The sequence below is a fragment of the Alosa sapidissima genome, chromosome 8 (genome assembly GCF_018492685.1).
Source record: "Alosa sapidissima isolate fAloSap1 chromosome 8, fAloSap1.pri, whole genome shotgun sequence".
In the NCBI taxonomy this organism is placed as follows: domain Eukaryota; kingdom Metazoa; phylum Chordata; class Actinopteri; order Clupeiformes; family Clupeidae; genus Alosa; species Alosa sapidissima.
Window position 1 is genome coordinate 13,198,711 of NC_055964.1, and position 25,448 is coordinate 13,224,158.

Consider the following 25,448-nt stretch of genomic DNA (forward strand, 5'->3'; position numbering starts at 1 on the left):
CATTCTATATAATCTGTACAGTATATTTCACAGGTTTATGGGCAGGCTATGGAATATAAAATATATTAAAAACAAATATATATTATATAAATATAATGTATAGTATGGGGTGTTAGCAGTGCAAGGTCATAGGTGAAATAGGAGTAAATGTAAACAGGTAAGCAGTGCAATACAGTCAATGTAAACAGGTAAACAGTGCAGTAGCAAAAAAAGTAAACAGGTAAACTAGTAACAGCTAAAGTGCAAATGCTAGACAGGAGGTGAGGTTTTGTTCAGCAGTGTTACAGCCTCTGGAAAGAAGCTGCACCTGAGCCTGCTAGACAGAAGTAGACTGAAAAGACCATGGTTTGGGTGGGTGGTATCCTTGACAATGGATTTGGCTTTGTTTTTACAGCGTTTATGATATGTGTCGTGGATGGAGGGGAGTTGGGAGCCAATAGTCCTTTGGGCACTCTTGGGCACTACTCTTTGTAGTGCCTTGCGATCAGCAGCGTTGCAGTTGCCGTATACAGAGATGCATTTAGTGAGTATGCTCTCAATGGTACAACGGTATAAGTCTGTTAGAATCCTAGGACATAGGTGTGCTTTCTTCAGGGTTCGTAGAAAGTGAAGGCTGATGCGCCTTCTTCACCAGACTGGAAGAGTTGAGAGACCAAGAAAGATTTTCAGTGATGTGTACCCCAAGGAACTTAAACACGTTCCACCTCAGCACCGCTGATGTGGAGGGGGATGTGTGCCCTGCTCTTGGCTTTCCTGAAATCCACAATGATCTCCTTGGTCTTCTGGGTATTGAGTGCCAGGTTATTATTTTTGCACCACATAGCTAGGTGCTGAACCTCCTCTATGCTGTTTCATAAGTCAGAACAGCATTCTCACAGCATTCTAACATACGCTATAGCCCCAAATCGCAAACAGTGGATGAGCTAAGGGCCATGAGCGAAACGCTTCCCAAATAGAATTTTTTAACCAGTAATATTGTTCAAAACATCACCAAACCTCGTCTGTAGCTTGCTCAGGGTCCCAACACTTAAAACGAAGCACCAACTACATAGTTAGCGAACCCAGAGTTTATTACAGAAGACTGTTAAGAACACTTACCAACTGTCCCTCTACCAGCTCCTCCAACCCAGTATTGCAAGGATTCGTTGTACTGTCACATTTGGTTAATTTATTCTCCGTGCTGGGGTTGGAAGACACAGAGGTTATTTCATGTGTCTGATTTGACCATGGGGCTATTTTGTGTGATGGAAACACAGAAGTAGAACCCTGTATTTGTCCTGCAACTGATTTGGCTCCTCTGTGTTTGTGTTTTTCTTCGAACTTGGATAAGTCTGTATTTTGTCAGAGGTTGTTCAGAATCTTGTTCCTCCTTGGGTTTATCATGATCTGATGAATTAACCATGAGGGATATTTAGTCTTGCAAATGAGGGAAACATGGCTAAGTAAAAGAGGTGTTTCTGGATTGGATGCTGTGATGTTCTTTTCAAGGTTAAGCAGGCAAGGCAAGGCTTGTGGCGGTGCAGTATTGTGTGTGTGTGTGTGTGTGTGTTTGTGTGCATGTGTGTGTGTGTCTGTGTTTCTGGGACGGAGGGGAGCGAGGGAGAGAGAGTGTGTGTGTTTGTATGAGTGTGTGTGTGTGTGTGTGAGAGAGAGAGAGGTTGATGGAGGTGTGTGTGTGTGTGCGTGTGCGTGTTTCTGAGAGAGAGAGAGAGGGGCAGAGAGAGAGGCTGGTGGAGGTGTGTGTGTGTGTGTGCGTATGTGTGTGTGTGTGTGTGTGTGTGTGTGTGTGTGTGTTTCTGAGAGAGTGAGAGGCATCGGTGGAGATGTGTGTGTGTGTGTGAGAGAGAGAGAGAGAGAGAGAGAGAGAGAGAGAGAGAGAGAGAGAGAGAGAGAGAGAGAGAGAGAGAGAGAGAGAGAGAGAGAGAGAGAGATTGTGTGTGTGTATGTGTGTGAGACAGGTTAGTGGAGGTGTGTGTGTGTGTGTGTGTGTGTGTGTGTGTGTGTGTGTGTGTGTGTGTGTGTGTGTGTGTGTGTGTGCGCATGCGCATGCGTGTGTGCATGTGCGTGTGCGTGTGTGAGAGAGAGGTTGGTGGAGGTGCACTGGAGGGATGATGGATTGGTCCCTGCTGAAAGAGGCTCCAGTGAGATGATGTCACCCTCCTGCAGGCTCCACAGTCTCTGAGCTCGCTGGCATGGAAGTCCAGAAGGGAGGGGTGGGAGGGTGGAGGGACAAACAGAGCAACAGACAACCTTGCACGGCCTGCACAGAGATATGTGACCAAAAAGAACATGGTTGCATTCATGCATTCCTCACTATTTGTTTAGTAAAGCCAAAGTTAGTCTCCACCATGTATGTTATTTTTATATGTATTTCTTTCTGATGTGATTAATCACAACGCTGTAGTTGGTTCCATTCAGGTCACAGTTAGTAACAGTGTCATTTTCCTTGGCAGGCAATTTTGATTTTTAATAAGAAATACAAAAGCTGCTTTGATGTATTTTCTTAATAAAAGTGATTGGCCAGGGTTTGAGCGCAGATGTTTCTGTGATCATGGAAACTGTGGAAAGAGCCACAGTTAGGGTGTGGACTTCTTTTGCTCTTATCACACAGTTTGCTCATGCAGTATGTCTGTGGCCTGAAGAATAGACCTCTTCATGCAAACTTTAGGGACCTTCCGGAGGTTATATAGAAGCTATATGCTAGTCTATATGCTGTTTGTAGCTTCAGATCATTAGATTACAGTGTGTGTGTGTAGACTACAGTGTGTGTGTGTGTGTGTGTTTAGAAGCCACCTCTTTGTACTGTTTGTGATTGTGGCCCACCACAATCCAAAATGTGTGAGCATATTGCACAGTGTTTGTGTGTGTGTGTGTGTTTACACGTGTGTGCACTTTGGTGTACACGGGAAGTGCTTCTGTGGGTATGCGGTTACGTGTGTGTCCATGCTTGTCCATGATTCATTCGCCAGCGGAGGTGTAGCATTCCAGGAAACCTCCCAATGAAGATAAAAGAGAAGACAGACAAATGAACTGTCAAGTCTTTATTGATTTCCACTGTTGAAGTTCTGCCATTTTCAGGCAGGAAATATCATTTACAGCTCTGTAAGTGCCCTCTAAGTCCCTCTTCCGGAGCTAAAGGAGCAAAGCCCATCTGAATGGGCCTAGTGACTCATAAACACTGTCTACGCTTACATCCTCTCCTGCTCGCTGCTTGGTGCTTGGTAAAGCCCCAAATAAAGACTGTTGTTGGAAATATTGTTTTTTCCTGACCTTGGTGGTGTAAGATGGACACATGAATGGCCACACATTTAAGGGTCAAATTTGATGGGAAATTAAGATGGAATTTTTTTGCCCCCAAACAGGAATGCACAGCAAGCTATTGCTTTCCAATCGGTACAAAAAAAAATTCAAGAATTTCCCACAGTTGAAATTGTGGGTTACAGTTATCTTTAATAATCTCAATACATCTGCAGTTATGGAAATGATTATTATTTTTTTTATCCGTTTTATGAAACTGAAGCTGACCCCAATTTTATCTGCAATTCTTTGAGAATTCTCACAGCAGTTCCAGTTCAAGTCAGCTACCCTTCCTTCATCACATCATCACAACTACAGCTTCTTCATCGTCATCTGTAGTCTTTACCTTGATTACTCTGTTCTGCTTGATAGTATGTATAAATAAGCATATTGTGATGTATTTATAAGGTCAGCAGCCATTCAAACACAAACAAAAGCAAAATCAACTCAGTTCCTGCCCTTCTGGATCTCACTTTTAGTTAGATCCACACCCAAAGATTCATATAAACAAAGACATCTGTCTCAGTGCCTCATTTTAGTAGTCATGATCAAGGAGCTGAACGCACCCAATAAATCAAACGAGAGCTAATCAGAGAAGAATGGGTTCACTTAAGTATAACATATGATGTACAATGTTTTGAGAACATTTACAAGTTACAGTTGCCACCAAAAACAAGTTAATAACTTTCTTTGACTCGTAATTAAAATCTAAATGTTGCTACGCTTCGACATAAACTACGTAAGAAGCTAGCCACTCGCTTACACAAACCCCTTGATCATATTGCGCTACAACATAAGTAGCTAATGTTTTGAGGCTACAGGGTTGATAATAATATAGTGTCTATGGAATCTTCCAAAGAATTTTACTGAACATCTGTGTCAAATAAGAGTTATAATAATAATAATAATAATAATAATAATAATAATAACAATAAGCACCTTTCAAGTCACCCAAGGACACTGTACAATAAGACAAGAGGACATAGACTTAAAATCAACATGAAAGCATCAAACAGGGACAGTATACAAGAGAACATAGACATAAAAGCGACATAGAAGCAATATACAGGGACAATACAAGTAGACTGTACACTTAGTAAAACACACAATACATTCAGTAGGAGACAAACATTGCCAACAAAAGTAGAATAAAATAAAAAAGTAATAGAGGAGCGAGTGGGATGGAGGAGGCATGGTTATGAGTAGGAAGGAAAAGAAAGAGTGAAAAGGTGAGTTTTTAACATGGATTTAAAGGTGGACAGTGAAGTGCTTTGACGTAGTGCAAGTGGAAGGGAGTTCCAGAGTTTGGGGCCAGCCACGCTAAAAGTCCTGTCACCCATGGAACGGAGATGTACAGTGGGGATAGATAGGAGGTGGGCATCAGTGGAGTGTAAGGTGCGGGTTGGTTGGTATGGGGTCAGGAGGCTTGAAAGATAAGAGGGTGCAAGATTATATTGTGCTTTGAAGACAAGAAGGATGATTTTGAATTGAATACGGTATTGTACAGGGAGCCAGTGTACTTGATGGAGGATGGGAGTGATATGTTGCCAGGGCCTGGTACGGGTGAGAACTCTTGTAGCGGAATTATGTATGTATTGTAGCCTGTCTAATCTTTTTGCTGAGACACCAAAGAGCAGGGCATTGCAGTTGTCAAGTCTGGAGGTTATGAAAGCATGAATAAGAGTCTCAGCAGTGGTGGGGTTAAGGGACGGGCGGAGTTTAGAAATGTTTTTGAGGTGGAAGAAGGCTGTTTTAGTGATGTATTTGATGTGAGAGTCAAAGGAAAGGGTAGAGTCAATTATGACAACAAGGTTTTTGACTTCAGAGGTAGTGGTGGTGAAGTAGCCAGGGATGTATGACTGTGATTGTTTGAGCTTTTTCAGTACAGATGGCGTGGCAATGAGTATGGCTTCTGTCTTGTCATGGTTTAATTTGAGAAAGTTCTGTGTCATCCAGTTGCTTATGGCATTGAGACAGGTGACCAGCTTGGAGGGAGGGAGTGTGTGGGAGGGCTTAGTGTGAATTCCCATAGGGCATGAGCAGTCAGGTGTTCTTGGAGTTGTGTGGCTCCAGTGCGCTCAAGGAGTTTGGAAATAAATGGCAGGTTGGAGATGGGATGGTAGCTTTTGAGATCATAAGTATGGTAGCTGCTCCAGTTGTTAGTTTCAGGCTCTATAACAAGAAACAATCTAGTGTTTTACCAAGTACTGTACTGTACTGTTTAACTGTCTGTACACTCAACACGTAGGTGAATACAAGTCACAGTTCACTACAACGTGAATAACTATCTTTTCTTCCCCCGCATGTCACGATAGCACACCAATTTTTGTAGCAGCACGGTTATCATTCTTTGGTCCACACGTCTCAAGAGGCCTTTTATACCCAGTGCCATCTCTCAACACTCACCCACCCATTCACTCCATCTCTGAATCTGTGTCACCGTTGAGTGGCACGGCACGACACGGTGTGATAGGACGAGGCTCAGTGCTCTGACGTCCACACACTCGTCCTTGCCGCTTTGTGATGGGGCAGAGCGTTTCACACAAACACGAGCAGATTAAACACAAGAGACAGAGGCTCACGCCAGCATGAAATGGCTTTGGAATATTTTTGTGGGCAAGTCGAGCATGTTAATGAGAATTTCACTCCTTTCTGTGCCGAGGCAGATATTTGCACTCTGGCTTACATATTTATTTATTTTCTCTGTGCTTTTGCGTTTGTTTTGGTGAAAAATGTCAGTCTTAGCTTGTACAGCTAGTGTGGGCGATGCTGATATTAGGGATGTCATTTTCAGTGGTTTCTCATCCATGTGCTGATACATAATCAGAACAGTTCATTATGAGATGACATTGCAGAGATAAGCACAGAATTTCAAGTCAACAACACTTTCTTTTGACTCTTTATCTCTCCTTGTGTCCTGTCTTTCTCATTCTCTTTCTTTCCTTCCTCCTCTCGCTTTCCCTTTTTCCTTCGCTTTTCAAAATTCAAGGCATATTTACTGTGAAAGTAGACTGAAAACTTTGGCTTTTTTTTTTTTATACTGTTTTGATTTGCGGCAATGGGAAACAAACAAACACACACATACACACATGTACAAACTCTCTCACACACAGAAACTGGACAACACAAACAGTCACAACACACACACACACACACACAGTTTTTTTGGCTGCCTCTGTAATTGCTGTCTGGCAGCAGTGTGGAGACAGTAAGGTGGGAGTTGGGAGGAGTGGATTGGCCAGGGCTGAGTCCTCTGCGGTTCAGCTCAAATCTGTGGCTGTCCTTGAGTGACCCTTATGGGACTTGCGCTTGCCGCCGCCTCTCCCCCCGCTGGAGGAACTGAGCTCTGGGGAAAGAAACTGTTTGTGTGCGTGTGTGTGTATATGTGTGTGTGTGTGTGTGTGTGTGTGCGTGTGTGTGTGCGTGCGTAGGCCCAGGTGCTGGTGCTGTTCCACCGCCATCTGCAAGCCACAACATGACTCAAGGAGACAGACCATGCCTGTGGGCAGGGTGACATCAGTACAGGATCGTATTATGCACCCCACACAGTACAGCAGCATAGAGTTCATGGTCCACACACCTACACACACTCACACACACACAGACACACACACACAACACACACACACACACACACACATATATCACAAAATAAAATGTCCCGTCTCATGCGTAGAATATAGGTACATGAGTGAAAATGTGAGATACCCATCTCTGTCATGGCTTGAGCTTCTTTTAACATATCTGAGGCCACACTAAAGGGAGGTAATTACAGATGGCGGAGATAGGATGGAGTTGATTACAGTAAAACTGTGTGTGTGGGGTGGGGGGGTGGTGGTGGTGGGGGGGGGGGGGGGTTAGGTAGAAGTTTATTTCACCAAGGGGTATAGCAATCCTGTGCCCTGCTCATCCTGGCTGCCATGCTAAATGTGTTGTTACGGTGCAGTGCATCTCCATGTGAGACTGCAGTGAACTTGTTTGTGTAGCCCTGCTGCATTAAACCATGACACTGTTTTTTTTTTTTTTTTGTATTGTAGGAAAGCGCTATGGTGTGAATGAAGCATCAAGCCCCTTGATATGGCAGTCCAGTGTTAGTCGGGGGTGGTGGCTGTTTCTGGTGCTGTTTGTGTGTGTGTGTGAGAGTGTATCTGTGCATGTGTGTACAGTATGTGTGTGTGTGTGTATGTGTGTGTGTATGTGCGTGTGTGTGTGTATCTGTGTGCGTGTGTGTGTGTGTGTGTGTGTGTGTGTGTGTGTGTGTGTGTGTGTGTGTGTGTGTGTGTGTATCTGTGTGTGAGTGTGTGTGTGTGTGTGTGTGTGTGCGTGTGTGCGTGTGTATGTGTTTGTCAGGATGCCTCACAGGGCAGGGTGCAGCTGTCTCAGCGACTCCGATGTCAGGTCAGTCACAGATGTCCAGCCAGCGTGAGAGGAAAAAGGGCAGCTTATCTCCCGCTGCTGTTTAAGAGCCATTTAAGCATCTATGAGGCAGTGAATGTGGCTGGAAGATGGGTAGTTAATACTACATACTACATTCATCTGCTTTGGGACTACACAACAAAATCATGGCTGATGTCTTATATGTAAAACTTTTAGCTGTTTTCTAACCAGAGCATCCCTAAGTGTACTGTACCTATGTAACTTTTAAGATGGGTAGATTTAATTTTTTTACACTATACTGTCTTTGCTGTCTTCAAAATTCAACATATTTTTTCTACAGTAGAATACATGCCTGGGTATGGACTGTAGATTGTCAAGCAATGTTTTTAAGGCCATACATAATTGAGATGGCATGCAATGAACACAGTCTCCATTAAGAAATATTATGTCACTTCCTACATTGAGAAATCCTGTGTTTCAGCATGCGTGATGACATATGCCACGTCTTTAACCCTCCAGACCCCCATTCCCCTTGCTTTTCATTACATTAATACTTCTATTGAAAACTCCACATTGCTCTCAGCGTCTATCTGCAGCAGTGGTGGCCACTTACAGTGTTTTAACAGGCCTGCTGTCGTTAGTGCAAATTACCCTCTGAGATGAGATGAGATGGAAGGGGCCTAAACCCCATAAACAAACACACACACACACACACACACACACACACACACACACACACACACACACACACACACACACACACACACACACACACAGTCACACACACACATTTGCCTGGCTTCCCCACTCCTCTCTGCCTCTTTGCTGGTGTGTGTCTGGAGGAGAGTATTGGCGTTGGGCTGGTACAACACTGCACTTCCTTCCTGTGCAATGTCACATCTATTTCCTGACACTTGTGCTGGTGGCCTTGAGACTACAGTAGTAAAAAGCATTGTGCTCCATGTTTTGTGAAACATAATGCTGGCTGTTGGTTCAAAGGCTCCCTCCATCTGCACCTCATTCTGACATCACAGCCAGTCTAAGTTTAGTCCCTCGTCCCCCAACAAAACAGAGTAGAGTTGATGTTGGAGTTTTGTCAAGAGGGAATCAACTCGTTGGCCCAAAGATATAATGCTTCCTGTGTAGCTCAAATGATGCCCTTAAGAGCGCCATCAAATGGCTAGAGACTCTTAGCTCATGGTGTTCATTCAAACCAGTTCCACTGCACCCCTGGCCACATCTGAGTCATTTCTCTGCATCTCTGCAGAGGAGGAGAGAGAAAGAGGCAAAGGGAGAGAGAGGCAGAAAGCGAGAGAGATAGAGAGAGAGATAGAGAGAGAGAGAGGCAGAGAGAGAGAGATAGAGAGAGAGATAGAGAGAGAGGCAGAGAGAGAGAGAGATAGAGAGAGAGGCAGAGAGAGAGAGATAGAGAGAGAGATAGAGAGATAGGCAGAGAGAGAGAGAGATAGAGAGAGAGGCAGAGAGAGAGAGAGATAGAGAGAGAGATAGAGAGAGAGGCAGAGAGAGAGAGAGAGATAGAGAGAGAGGCAGAGAGAGAGAGAGAGAGAGAGTAGTGATTTTCCTTTGTTGGCCTGTGCGCACGCTGATGTGGCTTTTTGTGGGGTTGGGAGGCCGTCTAGACGCCACGAGACATTGTGATTCCGCCCACGTCGCTCTAATGAGAATGGAGATGAATCTCAGCCAGTCTCTGGGGGAACACTCCAATCCCCTGAGCCGAGGAGGCAGACACACACACACACACACACACACACACACACACGCACGCACGGGCACACACACACACACACACACACACACACACACAGAGAGCCTAACAGACATGCGCACACACACAGACAGACACACACACACACACACACACACACACACACACACAGCTCCTACACAAGATCAAATTAATATGGAAATGTGGTGAGGGATTGACAGGCAGGCAGATTTACAGGCTCACGTACGGTACGGTAAGACAGTGGGTATGTGAGCACAGCAGGGGCATTCACCTCAACAGAGAAAGACATTCCTCTACAATCTATATTCATATGTTGTAACTTTAGAACCATTCAGAAGTTATGCATCAAATCATGCACAAGACTGCTATTTTGATTTTATTTTCTTGAGACTTCTCTTTTGAGGCAACATCTTTAAATTTGATCAATAACTCAGCTTGGAAAACAACACAATTAAGAGTTATCAGGGTATGAAAGCCACCTTTTGATATTCAAGGCACACCTCAGGCAAACAACATGTTATTCACAAAGGAACAATTAGGAGATTTCAAAGTGTGGTTTCACATAATGCAGTGAGAATGCCATCTCGAATCAACATCAGTGTTTACTCTGCAGAAGAAGAGGAGCTCTGGGAAATGGGTAAAACCCATTTATTTTGAGAGGCTTACATTAACACAACACACTTGTGTTGTCTGAAGCACAGAAAATCTGTATCAACTGCAAAACACAAGTAAATTAAACATGAACATGTGTTACGGATTCCTCCTGTGTGTTTGTGTATAAACACCTGTGTGTGTGAGAGTGTGTGTGTGTGTGTGTGTGGTGTGTGTGTGTGTGTGTGTGTGTGTGTGTGTGTGTTGGGGGGGGGGGGGGGGGGGGGGGGTTTGGTCGATGCAACCTTCTCAGCTATACACGCCAGGACAGAGTGGTCAGTGGCAGTCTTGTGGAGACCCACGGGTCTCTGGCTACCCATGATTCCTTGCGTCATGGTGTCAGCGATACATGCTGAATGACAGGAGAAAGCTGAGTGGCGGTGATGGTGTTGTGTTTAGAGTGTCACAGGAAAGCAAGAACGGCCTTGCGTAACACAAGCCCCCCCTGCTGTAGTAGAAGGGAATTATTCACAGAACAAATGTGTTTGACAAAAGGTGGCAGGGCTTTCTCCAGCCAAGGGTTTCCATTGACGTTGCTTGCCTTTGTTTTTTTGTATGCAAATATATTGTAGGTGTGTGGTGTATTGTTGTCTGACTCGGTGACAATGGTGTGTGTGGTGTGTGTGTGTGCGCGTATTTGTGATTATGTGTGGTATCGTATATTTGCAGGATACGGTATAACCCCTACTAAAACTCTTCTTGGCTGGAGAGCTTTGTTTCCCGTTCACTCTGCTTGTTCCCTGCTCACAGTAGTGAGGTGTGTCTGTCTCCCCATCACACCACTGCCCTCTGTCCCTGGAACAGGCGAAGTGCAGGAATCCCAACTTACTGTATGTGACAGAGTTGCAATGACAAAGAGAATTATTTTGGATACACTGCTGCATGCTGGGAATACACATGCACTTGAAAGATGGAACTCACCAGTAGGCTGTGATCTCACTGAACCGTACGCATGGCTCAAAACGACTAGAGTAAAGCACTGTCAAGGAGAAAATGTGTCATTCTTTCTCCTCAAGGCAAAGCCTCACAAAGCTGATCTAAGTGGCTCTTGAGGGTACACATGTAAAAATGCAGAAAAAGTCAGTGTGCAAATCTGTACAAATATGCATACAGTATATTGAGGCATACTGGAAATAGCATGGAGATGAAGTCATGTAGGATTTACATCCGCATGGCTTTCTCTTAGTAGGTACTGTAAGTTAAGTGCTGTGAGTGGAAACAGTTACAGGTTTCCTGAGGAAGACAGTTGTCATAAGGTCAAGTGTGTGTCATACACACACACACACACACACCCAGACACACACACAAACACACTGCTTAAAACAATACACACACACACACACACAGTGTGTGTGTGTGTGTGTGTGTGTGTGTGTACATGAATGAGTTACAGCATTACAATGGATCAGCACCAGACTAATGTGGTCATTATTTTCTTGTCCTCAGAGTGCGGCGGCAGCTTCCAGCCCCCGTCATCGGGCACATCCCCCCAGGAGAGGGCATGCCAGTGGGACCCGTACCTCCAGGATTCTTCCAGGTATCTGACCTGCATTTCCCACATAGAGAGAGAAAAAGAGAGAGAAGGATAGAGACCTTTGGAAGAGAGAAACAGAAGGGGGGGGGGGGGGGGCATTTGGAAGGTGAGCACAAAAGTGTCTACTATATAGTGTGACATCACCTTTGGCACCCTAAACAAATGAACTGGCTAAACCTTTCCCCCTCCCTCACTCAGCCTCCTCACTCACACAAGGGTGAACCGCTTTGTATCTTGCCATCTCTCTCTCTCTCCCTCTCTCTCTCTCTCTCTCTCTCTCTCTCTCTCTCTCTCTCTTTGCCCCACCCCCTTTTTGATTCTCTTTCTCTCTCTCCTCTCTCTCTCCCTCACCATACAGCCTTTCCCAGTGCTCATGTCTTGTCCTGTCCCAGACTGATGAATGGTCCACTGCTCGCCTTAATAGACTCTGGATTAAATAGCTGTTGGTTTCCGTCCCAGTCAGGTTTTAATACTATGCTGCTCTTGAGTAGAGAGTCTGTGCCCTAACCTGAAAATGAGCAGCTAGAGGTCTTTTATTTTCAAGTTCGTAACTCTCTTCCCTCGAGCTGATGTAGAACTACTACTCTCCAGATCCAGCTTTCTGAGTAGGTGTTGGCATCAATGCATGAGCATTTTAAAATAGATTTGAAGGTTATATTATTGCCCATTTTTTGGTCTGGATGAAAAGTGTGTGTGTGTGTGTGTGTGTGTGTGTGTGTGTGTGTGTGTGTATTTGAATGGAAGCCTCTTCCTCTCTTTGTGTATGTGTGTGTGTGTGTGTGTGTGTGTGTGTCCATCACTAATTGTGTTGTGGACTCTCAGTCAGTTGTCCCAGAGTGTCTGAGTGCCTCAGAAAAGAGCAGCAAATGCATTGATTAAGTGTCAGTGTGTGTCAGGACTGACTCCTAAACTGAACTGCAGTTCACTCCGGAGGCATTTTGCCCAGTTTCTACACGCACACACACACGCACGCACGCACGCACACACACACACACACACACACACACACACACACACACACACACACACACACACACACACACACACACACACACACCGTATCCAAAATCAATCATTTCAACATAATTTCTTTGAAGAAAAGCTGCAGATCATGGTCAATACAAAAAGGACAGATCTACTCACCTATGTACCACTTCCTATGATGCGTTTTAAACTTAAACATGCCTCACTAATACTACTGCCGAGTAGGCTGCTTGCTGGACATAGCCCATCTACCTGCTCAGAAAGATGGGTGTTTCAGACTGAATTAGGACCTGTGTTGTGTTTGGCTCTTAATGTCACAGTCAGATGTACAGTATCAACTGTGACATTGTCAGCTGTGCTGATTTCACAGAAGTATTACATGACACACAAGCAAGGCAAAAGTAATACAATACTGCCCTCTGCTGGTGGTTTTCATAGCCCTCAGAGTATCACACAGTGTCATGTTAGAATACCAGAGCATGTGAGATGAGGGCATTTATGCATTGAGCAGCTGGCGATAACTCTTATATTTCCAGCTATTCAGATATATTCACAGTGTTCCACCATATGTTTTATTGCACAGGGATATAATCTTTGAATAATGCTATCTGTCTTGTGCCCACTTCATCCACCTACTGTACATTAACCGCTCACTCAATCATCCCATTTCACTTTGCATCAGCAGGGCTGTGGGATAGGTTAAGTACTTTCACATCGAGATCTCACAATCCAGGCTAATGCAATGGAAGGAATGGGGAAAAAATGGAAAGAATGAATGAAAGTCTGAATGAATGAACGGTGCTATGTCTGTGAGAGAAAGATCATTCATGATAAAGTGATTCACTCACCCACTTATCCCATCATTAATCCCATCACACAGCTCTCTCTCTCTACCTCTGTTCTCTCTCTCTCTGTCTCTCTCTCTCTCTCTCTCTCTCTCTCTCTCAGTAATGTCTGGTCATGTCTGTCTCTTCAGGGCTCTCCTGGCTCACAGTCCTCACCTCATTCACAGCATCCATCACATAATCACATGATGGGCCCCCATACTCAGGTAATACTGTACCACTCCAACACACATACACACACACACACACACACACACACACACACACACACACACACACACACACACACACACACACTTATTCATACACACAGTACAAATAGTCACCAGTTATCTTCACAGTGGTATTATTAATCTCAGTTGACACACAAACCAACAAAATAATAGTATGCATTCTGTTGTGTCAAGAGTCATCACAACAAGACCACTCATGAATAAATACACAGTCTACTAATGCAGTGTCCCAAAGACCACACACACACACATGCCATTTTTTTGTCTTCATGCCACTCCCCGTGTCTCACCAGAGTCTAGAGTGGACGTGCTTTACCAGATGTGCTCTTCTTAACCCTGTTCATGTTCTCTCTCATGTTCTTTATCACAGCCTTTCATGTCACCAAGGTACCCAGGTGGGCCCAGGACCCCCCTCAGAATACCCAATCAGGTATGATATCCGGGGGTTCATGGGAAATGTAGTATGTGAATTGGTAGCTTCATTGAACAGCAATGAGAAGTTATTACCTAAATTATGAACACCATGTTGTGAAACATATTGCTTCTGTTAGGCACTGGGTCCCGGAAACCAGTCCTTATTACCAGGTGGAATGGACCCAAGACAAGGTACTGTGTGTGAAACTCCACTTTTATATCTACACTGGTCAGAATTGGTTGGTAAGCAGCAATGAATTACATTGCGTACTCTCTTCTATTAGGAACGAACCAAATTTGGACTGTGTTATATTTCTACTGGTGCCAGTTAATTAGGTTCCCCCTTCACTGCAAAGGGCTGTGGGTGCCTTAATAAAGTGCAAATGCAAGTTGTTTTTGTTGTTGTTTTGATGTTGGCTGTCCTCTTTTTATTTCTCTCTCTCTCTTTCTCTCTCTCCTTCTCAGGTCACCCAAATATGAGTGGGCCGATGCAGAGGATGGTGCCTCCCAGGGGAATGGTCCCCATTGGCCCTCAGGTATGTGGGAGTCTGCCTGCTCCGGTTTGATGTGATGGGTACTGCGAGCCTAATCACCAGCATAGCGTGGAAAAACCTCCAGTCCGCTCTCTGATGTATACTTGTGATAAATAAATTTAAAAAAAAAGAAATATGACAAGGCAAGCTCTTTGATGTCCTCATTAGACTTTTAACGTGTGTAGCATAAGAAGGCTAAGAGGACACGTTGATCAGAATTATCAGTGTACTCACAGCATGCTCTCTCTGTAACATGTTAAGTACCGCTGTAGTGCTGTCTCGTATGCAAAGCTGAATAAAGCATAAAGCATGAGTGTGTGGCTGGAGTGCTCCCTGGAGAGCCTATGATGAGTGTGTGTGTGTGTGTGTGTGTGTGTGTGTGTGTGTGTGTGTGTTTCCTGGCCTCTGTAGAACTATGGCGGAGGAATGAGACCCCCCCTCAGTGCTCTGGTAGGCCCAGGAATGCCTGGAATGAATATGTAAGTATCCGCTCCCTTTCATCTTCTGCTCCTCTCTTTCTTTCCTTTCCTTTCCTTTTCCTTCTGGGGCTTATTTATTTTCATTTCCTATGTCTTCTTTTCATTTTTTCCCCTTTTTTTTTGGATTCTATATTTTTTTTTAAAAGCTGCCCTTTTGTTTCTCTTTTTTCTATTTGTTCTGTTCCTTGCTTTTCTATTCACGTCTTAACAAAGTATCATACAGTATATCATGCTAAGAGCAGGCCCCCATGTAAAGCGTTTCGTTCGTGCGAGCTTGCACGCTGACCGTGAGGAAGGTCAACTCTGATGGTGCTCTCTGATGGCCCCGCTGACGGAGAGCCAGGGCTGCTGGGCTGACCAGTGTGATGCCATTCCTCTCGCTCCGGGCTTCCTGTCTCAGAGAAAGAAGGGATGGCTCAGCAGACAACGGGGCTCCAGTGTGTGTTTGTGTGTGTGTGTGTGTGTGTGTGTGTGTGTGTGTGTGTGTGTGTGTGTGTGTGTGTGTGTGTGTGTGTGTGTGAGAGAGTGTTTCTGTGTGTGTGTGTGTGTGTGTGTGTATGTGCCTGTGTGTGTGTGAGAGAGAAAGAGGAGAGAGAGAGTGTTTGTGTGTGTGTGAGAGAGAGAGGGAGAGAGAGTGTGTGTGTGTGGGTATGTTTGTGCATGCTAGCGTGTGGGTAGGGTTGGGTGTTTATTTGCCTGGGGGAGGGAGCAGCATATGTGAGGCTCCTCTAGACCTCTCTTTTGTTTTCATTTCTCTCCCTTTTCTCTCTTCTCATGCCATCTTTGTTGTCTGTCTCCCTCTGTGTCTCTCTCTCTCTCTGTCTGTCTGTCTGTCTATCAGGGGTCCTGCTGGAGGGAGGCCTTGGCCCAATCCCCCTAATGCCAACACAGTGAGTGTAAAGTCAGCAACAAAATTGCCTACGCCGTCTACCAGGCCCTCTAGCACCAACATCATTACTGTCTTGGGTTACTGCGTCTCAAACCCATCTCACCTCTCTCTCTCTCTCTCTCTCTCTCACTCTCACTCTCTCTATCTGTCTCTTTTTCTCTCTCTATCTCACTTACTCTTCCTCCCAGATCCCGTACTCCTCAGCCTCTCCAGGGAGTTATGTGGTAAGCTGTGCTGCTCTTTTCACAGTATTCCACATCAACACACATGCCCAGTAGAAGCTGTTTGGCCAAGGCTGCACTTAACGGCTTGCACAGGTTCAGGCCTGTTGGTCAGAAGAGCCTGACCAATATAGGATTTTTAAGCCAGATATTTGTCATTGTGATATATCTGCTGATATTCATATGGCAATATGCCTAAAGATGTCCTTAATATTTAGTAAAGTAATTGAAGGGTTCTGATCAAAATATGATATAATGTTTAAATTGTACTGTATGGAAGCCTAAACAAACTCACTTTAGACAGTAAATGATGTAATAGGTTGGTCACTGACAGTCAGCAGACATTTTCAGCATGCTCTCACACATTGTGTAAACCACACATGATTATTGTGATAGCCTACATGTGGCAATCCAAATGTGACAACTTAAACCAAAGGCAGATCACAGTGGGAAAAGGGAAGTAACACCAACTCACTGCACACAAGTTTATTAGCTCATCTTCACACTCGTGAGTTCCTCCTTTGCTCAGCAGAAGGCCTGTGCCTTACATGGTGTATAAGTATACTCTTTAGATCTCTGCATTTATCCCAATCCGTGAATTAGTGAAACACACACAGCACACAGTGTACACACAGTGAGGTGAAACACACACTAATCCCGGCGCAGTGAGCTGCCTGCAACAACAGCGGTGCTTGGGGAGCAGTGAGGGGTTAGGTGCCTTGCTCAAGGGCACTTTAGCCGTGCCTACTGGTCGGGGTTCGAACCGGCAACCCTCCGATTACAGGTCCAAAGTGCTAACCAGTAGGCTACGGCGGCCCCTTAAGAGAGCTAATGAACATTGAAAACACAAGTGAAATGTGAGATTGGTTGTCGCTAAGGTAAGAATATCAGGATAAGCCGATCAACGGCAGAGCAGGGTCGATTGGTAAGACAGATCTAGCCTGGATGCCAGCCTGAATGTACCCTGCCCACAAAATTTAATTTCGGGAAATTATGAGTAGAATTGAGTCTGGCCACGTCAGGCTAGAACAGATCTCATCCTCATAAGTTTTGAAGTAACACCTCCTGTAAGGATGTGCTGAAAAACGGCAACGCACAAGTTCAAGAGCCGTAGGCCTACCTCCAGATGCCTTACATGGAATAAGAGAATTTATTGAACTTACAAGTGAAATATGTAAACTGTACAGATGGTATTATTGTACCTCAAATAGCTTGATTAATTTGCCTCTGCACGGGCAAAAGACAGTTGTACCAAAACATCATGATTGACTACTGGGTTCCTGTATTTGCTGACATGCCCATATCTACCATAAAGGACATGTCCTCTGCATTTCTTATGTTTTAGATATTTTACTAAATGAGGGGGTGGGTAGCTGCAGATAATTTTATTGGTCATTATAAATGCCTACCTGCCCGTAGATCGACTAGCGTATATCGGCCAAATATTGGCACACCAATATATAATTTGGTTCTAATTCGTATGAATGCAAAGCTGATTTATCTGGTCTTAGGAATGAAGAGGTCTTTCTGGTCTTTATTTTCAGTGGCTGATATAAATGTGTGTGTGTGTAACATGAGTTATTTTATCCTCTCATTTCACCTCAGGGACCACCTGGAGGGGGGGGTCCCCCTGGTACACCCATAATGCCGAGTCCAGCAGGTACATTTATTTATTTATTCATTTTAACAGACACTTTTATCCAATATTACAAGGGCCATTATCCCCGGACAAACTCAGGGTTAAGTGCCTTGCTCAAGGGCACAACGGTGGAAGCCGGGTATTGAACCCGGTGGTTGAAACGTAGCATTGTGTGTGTATGTGACAGAGAGAGAGAGAGAGAGAGAGAGTGTGTGTGTGTGTGGGGATGTTTGTGCATGCTCTGTGTGTCTCCCTTTTCTGTGTGTGTGTGTGTGTGTGTGTGTATGTGTGTGTGTGTGTGTGTGTGTGTGTGTGTGTGTGTGTGTCTGTCTGTCTGTCTGTCTGTCTGTCTGTCTGTCTGTCTGTCTGTCTGTCTGTCTGTCGGTGAGCTGTAACAATGAGCAACACTTGTTAGATACTTTTCCACCCTTTTTAGAATCTACAAACTCTGGAGACAACATGTACACCATAATTAACACAGGCCCCCCAGCTGCAAACAGACCAAATGTGAGTATGCATCAGTGCAATTATTACTGGGATACTGGGTACCATCAAGTGCTTGAGTGACCTTGCTCTTCAATTTCAATTTAATACCAAAACATTGCACATGTCTCATGGCGCTTTACAGAGTGTTAAACAATCAGATAATTAAGTATGCTCTTAAGTATGTTTCTGAACTTGAATGGCTTCTCGTATGTGGAAACTAAAAGATCATCTACGGCATGTTAACAAATCTAAAATAAATCAGCATTTCAAGCAGCAGACTTCTCTTCAAACCATTCTGTGACAGAGTGTAAATATTGACTTTTAAAATATTATTTTGTATGAATGTGGTGATCATTCTCTGTCTTCAGTGTGCAGACTGAAATGTAAAACGATATGTCATCTGTTAATACTGTAAGACTATTTGTTATATAAATGTCCATTCAGTAATTAGTCTTTCAGTTATCTCCCAGGATGTCTAGCTTTGCACACAATTCGTCTGTGTGACTTTAGGTTTAATTTTAACTAAACCGAGACACTTAATGTCACACATCACCTGATTAATTCTGTTTGGTTTGCTACTGCTCTGTGGGAAAAACTGCAGCACACTGGTATTTTATTATAAAAAAGACTGGACTTCGAGATGAGAGAGCACTACTGTGAGGGGTGACGTGTGTTGACACACTATCAGGGAAATGAAGTACACTATTATGTTTGGACGCCTACACCTGTGTGTGTATACTGTTGTACAGGGCTGTGTTTGGTATTGCATGTGTCCCTGTGTTGTGTGTTCATAGTTCCCTATGGGTGCTGGAGCTGAGGGGCCCATGGGTAGCATCACAGGAATGGAGCCCCATCACATGAACGGATCACTGGGTATGGCGGGAGCACTGACACACGCGCTTACACGCACACGCACAAGGCACACACACACACACACACACACACATGTACACCCACACAGGCAATAAATGTACTCACTTGTTCATCTGTGTCTATGGCGAACGGATGACATAATTCATGACCCAGGCTTCCAGAGGGAAAGGGGTTGTGAGTGGGAAGGGGAAGGCGGGGGCAGGACCTGAAGGTCAGCGAAAGAATGTTAAAGACAGACCCCAGTGTGTTGTCAGTTCACAAAAATTCTGCTGAAAACCACTGCTTTTGACACTCTGTTTTGAAGTATTATTTAAAATGTGTGAGACTTAAAATACTACAAATAAATACCTGGATACTACAGTATTTGGTGTTTTTTTTTTGTCATTTTGCTATTTATACGTCCACTTGTCTTATTGTACACAGGATCTGGTGACATCGACAGTCTGCCCAAGGTAAAGACCAAGAGCCCTAACTCTCTCACTGACTCAGAATTAACGCAGTCAGACAGTTATTGTGTCTGTGATTATGTGATGAACTGAAAGTATGTTTGTTTATGGTTTGTTTATGGTACATTTGTTTTGATTTTGTCTCTCTCTCTTTCTCTTTCTTTGTGTGTCTGTCTGTGTGTGGGGGTGGCTGTGTTTCCTCCACAGAACTCTCCTGGGAACTTGAGCATGAGTAATCAGCCAGGCACGCCACGAGATGACGGCGAGATCGGAGGGAACTTCCTGAATCCCTTCCAGAGTGAGAGTGTACGTCAGCACCTCCTATGGCCTGTTTACAAGTTTTAGGAACCCCAGCACTAGTATGTGCAGTGTGAAACAATAGTAACATGCAAGCAATGGGAAAAAGTTCAGCTTTATTTAGATAAACGCACGAGACCGTCTACAAACAGTTAGCAAAACATCTATAAACCCTAAAAACTGGCCCAAACACTTAAATGTGTATTTCAACTACCTATACTATCAATTACACCTTACTGTAAATTACCCTTTACCCTAACTCCTACAGAACCTACACAAACTTCTTCATCCCTTAGTATCACTATACTCTAACTGTGACCGGTTTATTGCATTCCCCATGGTCAGCTGTCATGTGCAAGTTGCTATCAAATTAATCAGATTAATGCTAAATGTCTGCTCAATGTCAAGTGTCTTATCTACGTTCTGAAATGTCTTGTTTCCAGTATTCTCCTAACATGACAATGAGTGTGTGAGGTGGGGAGAGAACCTGGGCTGACCAATGAAAGTGTTTCATGACAACAGGAGATTTCCACGGCCACTGAAGTCATCTTTTCCAGGGGGGCAGCTGGATTCAGCTCACTTTTTCTTTTTTTCCCCCCAATAATTTATTTGTCCCTGGTGAAGTGGTGATGGCCTTACACAGACTTCAGCTGGAGGACTAAAGGAATGCAGCAAGCCAAATAAAACTGTCAAAGAGGGAGGGATATGTAAGGAGGACAGGAAAACAACTTCATGTAAATCTGTGTCACTGTGTTTACACATTCCAATGTCTATTCGTCCAGAAAGACTCTGAGATATACACAACGGTTTCTAAGACGACAGCACATGGAGTCCTCCGGAAACTTGTTTACTGGAGTCTCAGTCTGTGGTTTTTAAATCCCGGATCACTGACCATTTCTCACATCAACACAAACAGACAAAAGAAGACTCATTTCAAGTAAAATGTGTGGCTGTATGGATCTGACTTCAGATTTGAGAAATGAGAAATGGTGGCAACTCAGAATTCCAGATGAGAGCAACACAATAGCCTTCAGTGAACTGACAAGAGTCAACGCTATTCTCTCAGTGGAATTCTCTCCGCCATTTTTTATCCTGTGTATGTGGGTGTGCATCAGTGTGTTACTCCACGGGGCATTCCAGTATTGTGGGTTTGGTTATGTGTTGTGTTTCTGGTGTCATCTGTTGCCAATGCATTAACATGACAATCATTATTTCCCTTACTATTAATTTAATTATTAAGTATCTTGATTTCCAAATTATATCATAAAATGACTACAAAGCACACATTCTCACAGATATTGGTATTGATATTTGTTTGTTTATCACTGATGGATTAAAACATGGCTGAATCGTAAACATAGCTCTGACTTGGATAAATCACGAAATTTGGCAAGTGTTGGAAGTCTGATGAGAAAACAAATGAATTCAATGAATCAAACATTACAGTATAGTCACTTTTTTTAATCTTTTGTCTTTCCCAGTAATCAAGTTGTCTCTTCAGTTTTACTATTTATTCATCACTTCAGTCTTGGACATTTCTGTTGAAAGTTAAGTTTTAAGTTAAGCTTTAACTTTAGCTTTTTATTCCACTGTTCCTTGTTCATGTATTAATTTTTGCACAAATGTCAGAATTGCGCAATCATGACTTAATCATCAGTACCTTTGTGATTTTTCTCCACAATTCTGTTTGTGATATGTAGGTATTTTGAAGTTAGGGGGCATCTTAATGACTTTGTGTAAATATTTTGAAAAGTTTTGGATGCCAGCATAAATCTTGTTCTGTGTTTAACTGTGTGTATGTTAGTAAAAAGCTATTTGTGTTCATTTGTATCTGGTGTACCTGTTCAGTTTCACTATAAACAAGTTATTTCTCCTTTCTTTTTATAAAATATAGCAAACCACACTTTTACCGAGATGAACATGTTCCAAACAAACTTCCCCTTATTTACTTCTGCGCGAGAAGTTATCTGATATATTTTCATTCCCCTATGAATCCTCAGTGGATAATGTTGTATCACAGCACATGCACAGACATGCAGTGCTTGTGCCAACAAGAGGGAAATGTGTGTAAATGGTCTGTTACTGTAGCCAAAATTCGCATTTTGCAATTTTTCAAATTTTGTTACATTTTGCAATACGATGGAGACTACAATGACATTTTACATACTATTCTACATGACATTGCATGTGTTGGGGGAAATCCTTTTTAATTTGTTAGCATTTTTGTCTGGCAGACAACACATTTGTGCCGACCTATTGTCATATCATTGTGAAGTCATCAACAGCACTTACTTAATTGTGGTAATTGTTTTTAATACTTTATTTAGGATGAACTGCAATGTGTTAGGACTTTAAAATAGGAAGAGCTGGGTAAAAGAGGAAATGGATGCTGTGGTATATTCAGCATCATACATATAGCTGAAGACTTGGCACATTGCACATTGATGAACAGTGGGCAGACCAGCCTACCCAGTTAGCTCAATAAAATATATATTGGCTACTAGCATTTCAGTTCATCCGAGCAAACATGAACAAAAGTGTTGAAAATCTTTGTAGCTTAAAGACTCAACATATACATGGTTAACAAATTAAACAGTATAGCTTTCAACCCCCACTCCCCCAAGAAAACAAATGCTGAAGGCCATTGTCTTCAGTTCAGAATTGGAATGTAACCTTCAGACAGGGGCTGGTCTAAATAGACCGTTGCCATGCCCATGCGAGGAGCCTAAAAACATAAACTGTATGATACACTGTACATATGGCATAGAAACTGAAAAATATAAGCTAGCTATGTAATGTAACGTAATGTAATGTAAACTGTAGAAGTAGCAAACCTGATGGTTAATGTTGATAACTACTTACAGTAGTCTTTGTCCATTTCAAACAAAATTAGAGTCCAAATAATTTTGGGACCAATACACAAAAGTGGCAAGAACAAAAAAAAACACTGTACCAGCCAGTGTGAATGGCTACTGAAAGCCATATAAAGGGCGTATAATTGGTCACAATTTCACAAATCATTATTGCCATCTCCTGCCCCATTCCTGCCCTCCTTCAGCAACACCGTAATTTCTAAACACTGCTACTACATGATTTGGATCTCTCACTGCTCTTCACTCCTAACCTAGCAAAGATCATGGCAGACTCTGGATCTGATCTGGATTTGAGGAGTTTTAGAGCAGACAGAGCCCAAAACATGGCATGCTCTGGATGCCCTGAAGCTGAATTGAAAACACTAGTCTATGACCAGGGTAACTAGCATCCCTGGCACTAGATCCCTTGACTCAGTCCCCGATACACAGACAACCCCCATGTCAGTCTCGATGCTCCGCCAGGCGTCAACTCTGGGGCAAAAGGCTCAGCCCATCAGCTTCCTGTACTGGCTGCTCATGTTGCTCTTGATGGCATCGATCCTGCTGGTCCGGGTGGTGCTGCTGCTGGTCTGCGAGCCCCTCTCCAGGCTGGAGGCGCTCCCACAGCGGAGTAGCGTCGCCACCTGCTTCTGACACTGCGACGAGCCAAAGTAGTAGACCAGCGGGTCCAGGCAGCAGCTGACGCTGCCCAGGCACATGGCCAGCAGGTAGGCGGCGTACGAGCTCTCCGTGTGGTGGTGCGTGAAGCGCACGTAGTGCGCCAGCAGGATGATGTTGGTCGGCGTGAAGCACGCCACAAAGACGGTGAGCACGGTGATGGCCATGAAGATGGCGCGCGTCCTCTTGAAACCGTTCGCCACGTCGGCGGTGCATAGCGCCTGGATGATGCGCACGTAGCACACGGTGGTGAAGATGAAGGGGATGAAGAAGAAGAGGGCAGAGAAGACGGGGAAAAAATATAGGTAGTAGGTGCGCAGCTTGTGGATGTCCAGCACGTCGTGGCACGTGGTGATGTCCATGTCCGCCAGGTGCATGGTCTGCTCCGAGGTGACAAGCGGTATCACGCCGCCCACCGACAGCACCCACATGGCCCCGCAAACCACGCTGGCCGTCCGCGGGTTGCGCCACACCAGTGAGTCGATGGGGTAGACCACCGCCATGAAGCGGTCGATGCTGATGCACATCATCAGGAGCACGGAGCAGTACATGTTGCAGTAGAAGGCCGCGGTGACGACGCGGCACAAACCCGAGCCGTAAATCCAGTTGTTGCCGTGGTAGTGGTAGGAGATGCGGAAGGGCAGGAGCAGTACAAACAGCAGGTCGGCAAAGGCTAGGTTAAGCATGTAGATCACTGCCGGCTTCTTGGGCGTGACTCGACGCAGGAACATGCCAACTGCCAGGAGGTTTAAAGGTACGCTAATGATGAAGACTAGAAGGTACATGGTGGGAATGAAGACTGTCACCATAGGGCCAGTGAGGTACTGCTTGGCCTCTTCACTTATGTAGTATTGCTTCTTCACCTCATGGTGGTGGCCAGATGTCTTTTTGGGCGCTGGATCTATGCCTGAGCCACTACCTTCTTGGACATCCAGGTAGTCAATGGGCTCGTCTGTAGGCCTAACGGTCAGGAAATGTCCAGCGAATGTCCTGACAATACTCCTAGTACCTGAGGAGAAGGTGCCAACATAAAACATTTATACCTTAAAACGTCCAATGACAAGGTAGATTTTTAAAATAAATTAAGTTTATCGTGTCGTGAATTTAAAAGGCATCATTTTTTCTACATTACGACAAATCTCGTAGTAGCCTAGTTAATAGGCTACAGAAAAAAACAGAATTACGCCTCACTTGTTACCTCGTAGCGTGCATAGGGAAATTCAAATGAATTGCAAGGTAATGCAATTATTTTGTGGTAGGCTAATTGCAGAAAAACTAAAACTAAATGAACATTCATACAATATGGTCAACAATCAAGGTTTATTGAGAGGCAATACAAGCGTGTGAGTGAACGCAAGAAATTGTTTAGTTTTTTTGTCTTCCAGTAGCCTAGTCTACAGGTGTTTTAGCTGATTTGAAATTCAAGGCTTCCTGTGATCTTTTTACCTTCAATGAAGGCTAGGCATTGAGGTGGTACCATTTTAACTAGGTTAACTATGCTGGGACGCATTATAGGCTAATTGTGTAAAACCGAAAGGATAACCAAGAAAACAGGAAATGTAAGTATCCTACTAAACTACCGGTAAGAACTAAAATAAACTTCACAAATGTCCACTTACCATTAACAGTATTAATCGTAGCTGTGGAGGACTCCACAGCGAAAAATACCAATAGAATGAAGGTCCGTATAAGTATGGTTTGAGCCATCGTCTTCAACAGGTACTAGAGTTTACACAAACGTTGTTTAACCTTAACAGTTAAATGTAAAAGTCGGGTCTTGTTTTAATGATTTTCCGTTATTTCTACTCAAAAAACTGTCCGTAGCCTACCAACATTCATGCAGAGGATTACACACATCGGTCCCGACACACGTTTTGCGGTCAGGGAGCGAGAGGAGGAATTATTGCTTCCCATCGTTTTATGGCTTGAATGTAAACGCCCACTTGCACTAATGTGAACAACTTTGGCCTGGA

At 44.0% G+C, this 25,448-nt stretch overlaps 2 protein-coding genes across 2 annotated transcripts in view; one reads left to right on the forward strand and one right to left on the reverse strand.

Moving 5' to 3' along the window:
• si:ch211-130m23.3 (uncharacterized protein LOC558547 homolog) overlaps nucleotides 1-21,425 on the forward strand; it is a 43,196-nt gene extending 21,771 nt beyond the window's left edge. The window contains 15 exon segments of the mRNA XM_042100917.1: nucleotides 11,519-11,533; nucleotides 11,535-11,609; nucleotides 13,567-13,641; nucleotides 14,039-14,098; nucleotides 14,220-14,274; nucleotides 14,548-14,618; nucleotides 15,027-15,094; nucleotides 15,936-15,984; nucleotides 16,172-16,207; nucleotides 17,810-17,864; nucleotides 18,280-18,350; nucleotides 19,124-19,202; nucleotides 19,626-19,654; nucleotides 19,856-19,954; nucleotides 20,389-21,425. Of these exon segments, the coding sequence (XP_041956851.1) occupies nucleotides 11,519-11,533; nucleotides 11,535-11,609; nucleotides 13,567-13,641; nucleotides 14,039-14,098; nucleotides 14,220-14,274; nucleotides 14,548-14,618; nucleotides 15,027-15,094; nucleotides 15,936-15,984; nucleotides 16,172-16,207; nucleotides 17,810-17,864; nucleotides 18,280-18,350; nucleotides 19,124-19,202; nucleotides 19,626-19,654; nucleotides 19,856-19,954; nucleotides 20,389-20,418 (867 nt within the window). The 3' untranslated portion in view covers nucleotides 20,419-21,425.
• Nucleotides 21,426-22,239: 814 nt separating this feature from the next.
• On the reverse strand, nucleotides 22,240-25,386 carry f2r (coagulation factor II (thrombin) receptor). The gene is made up of 2 exons (XM_042100916.1): nucleotides 25,095-25,386; nucleotides 22,240-24,484 (listed from the first exon to the last, which is right to left on the reverse strand). Exons 1-2 carry the CDS (start codon nucleotides 25,180-25,182, stop codon nucleotides 23,304-23,306), a joined length of 1,269 nt encoding a protein of 422 aa, XP_041956850.1. The 5' UTR covers nucleotides 25,183-25,386; the 3' UTR covers nucleotides 22,240-23,303.
• Nucleotides 25,387-25,448: the final 62 nt, after the last annotated feature.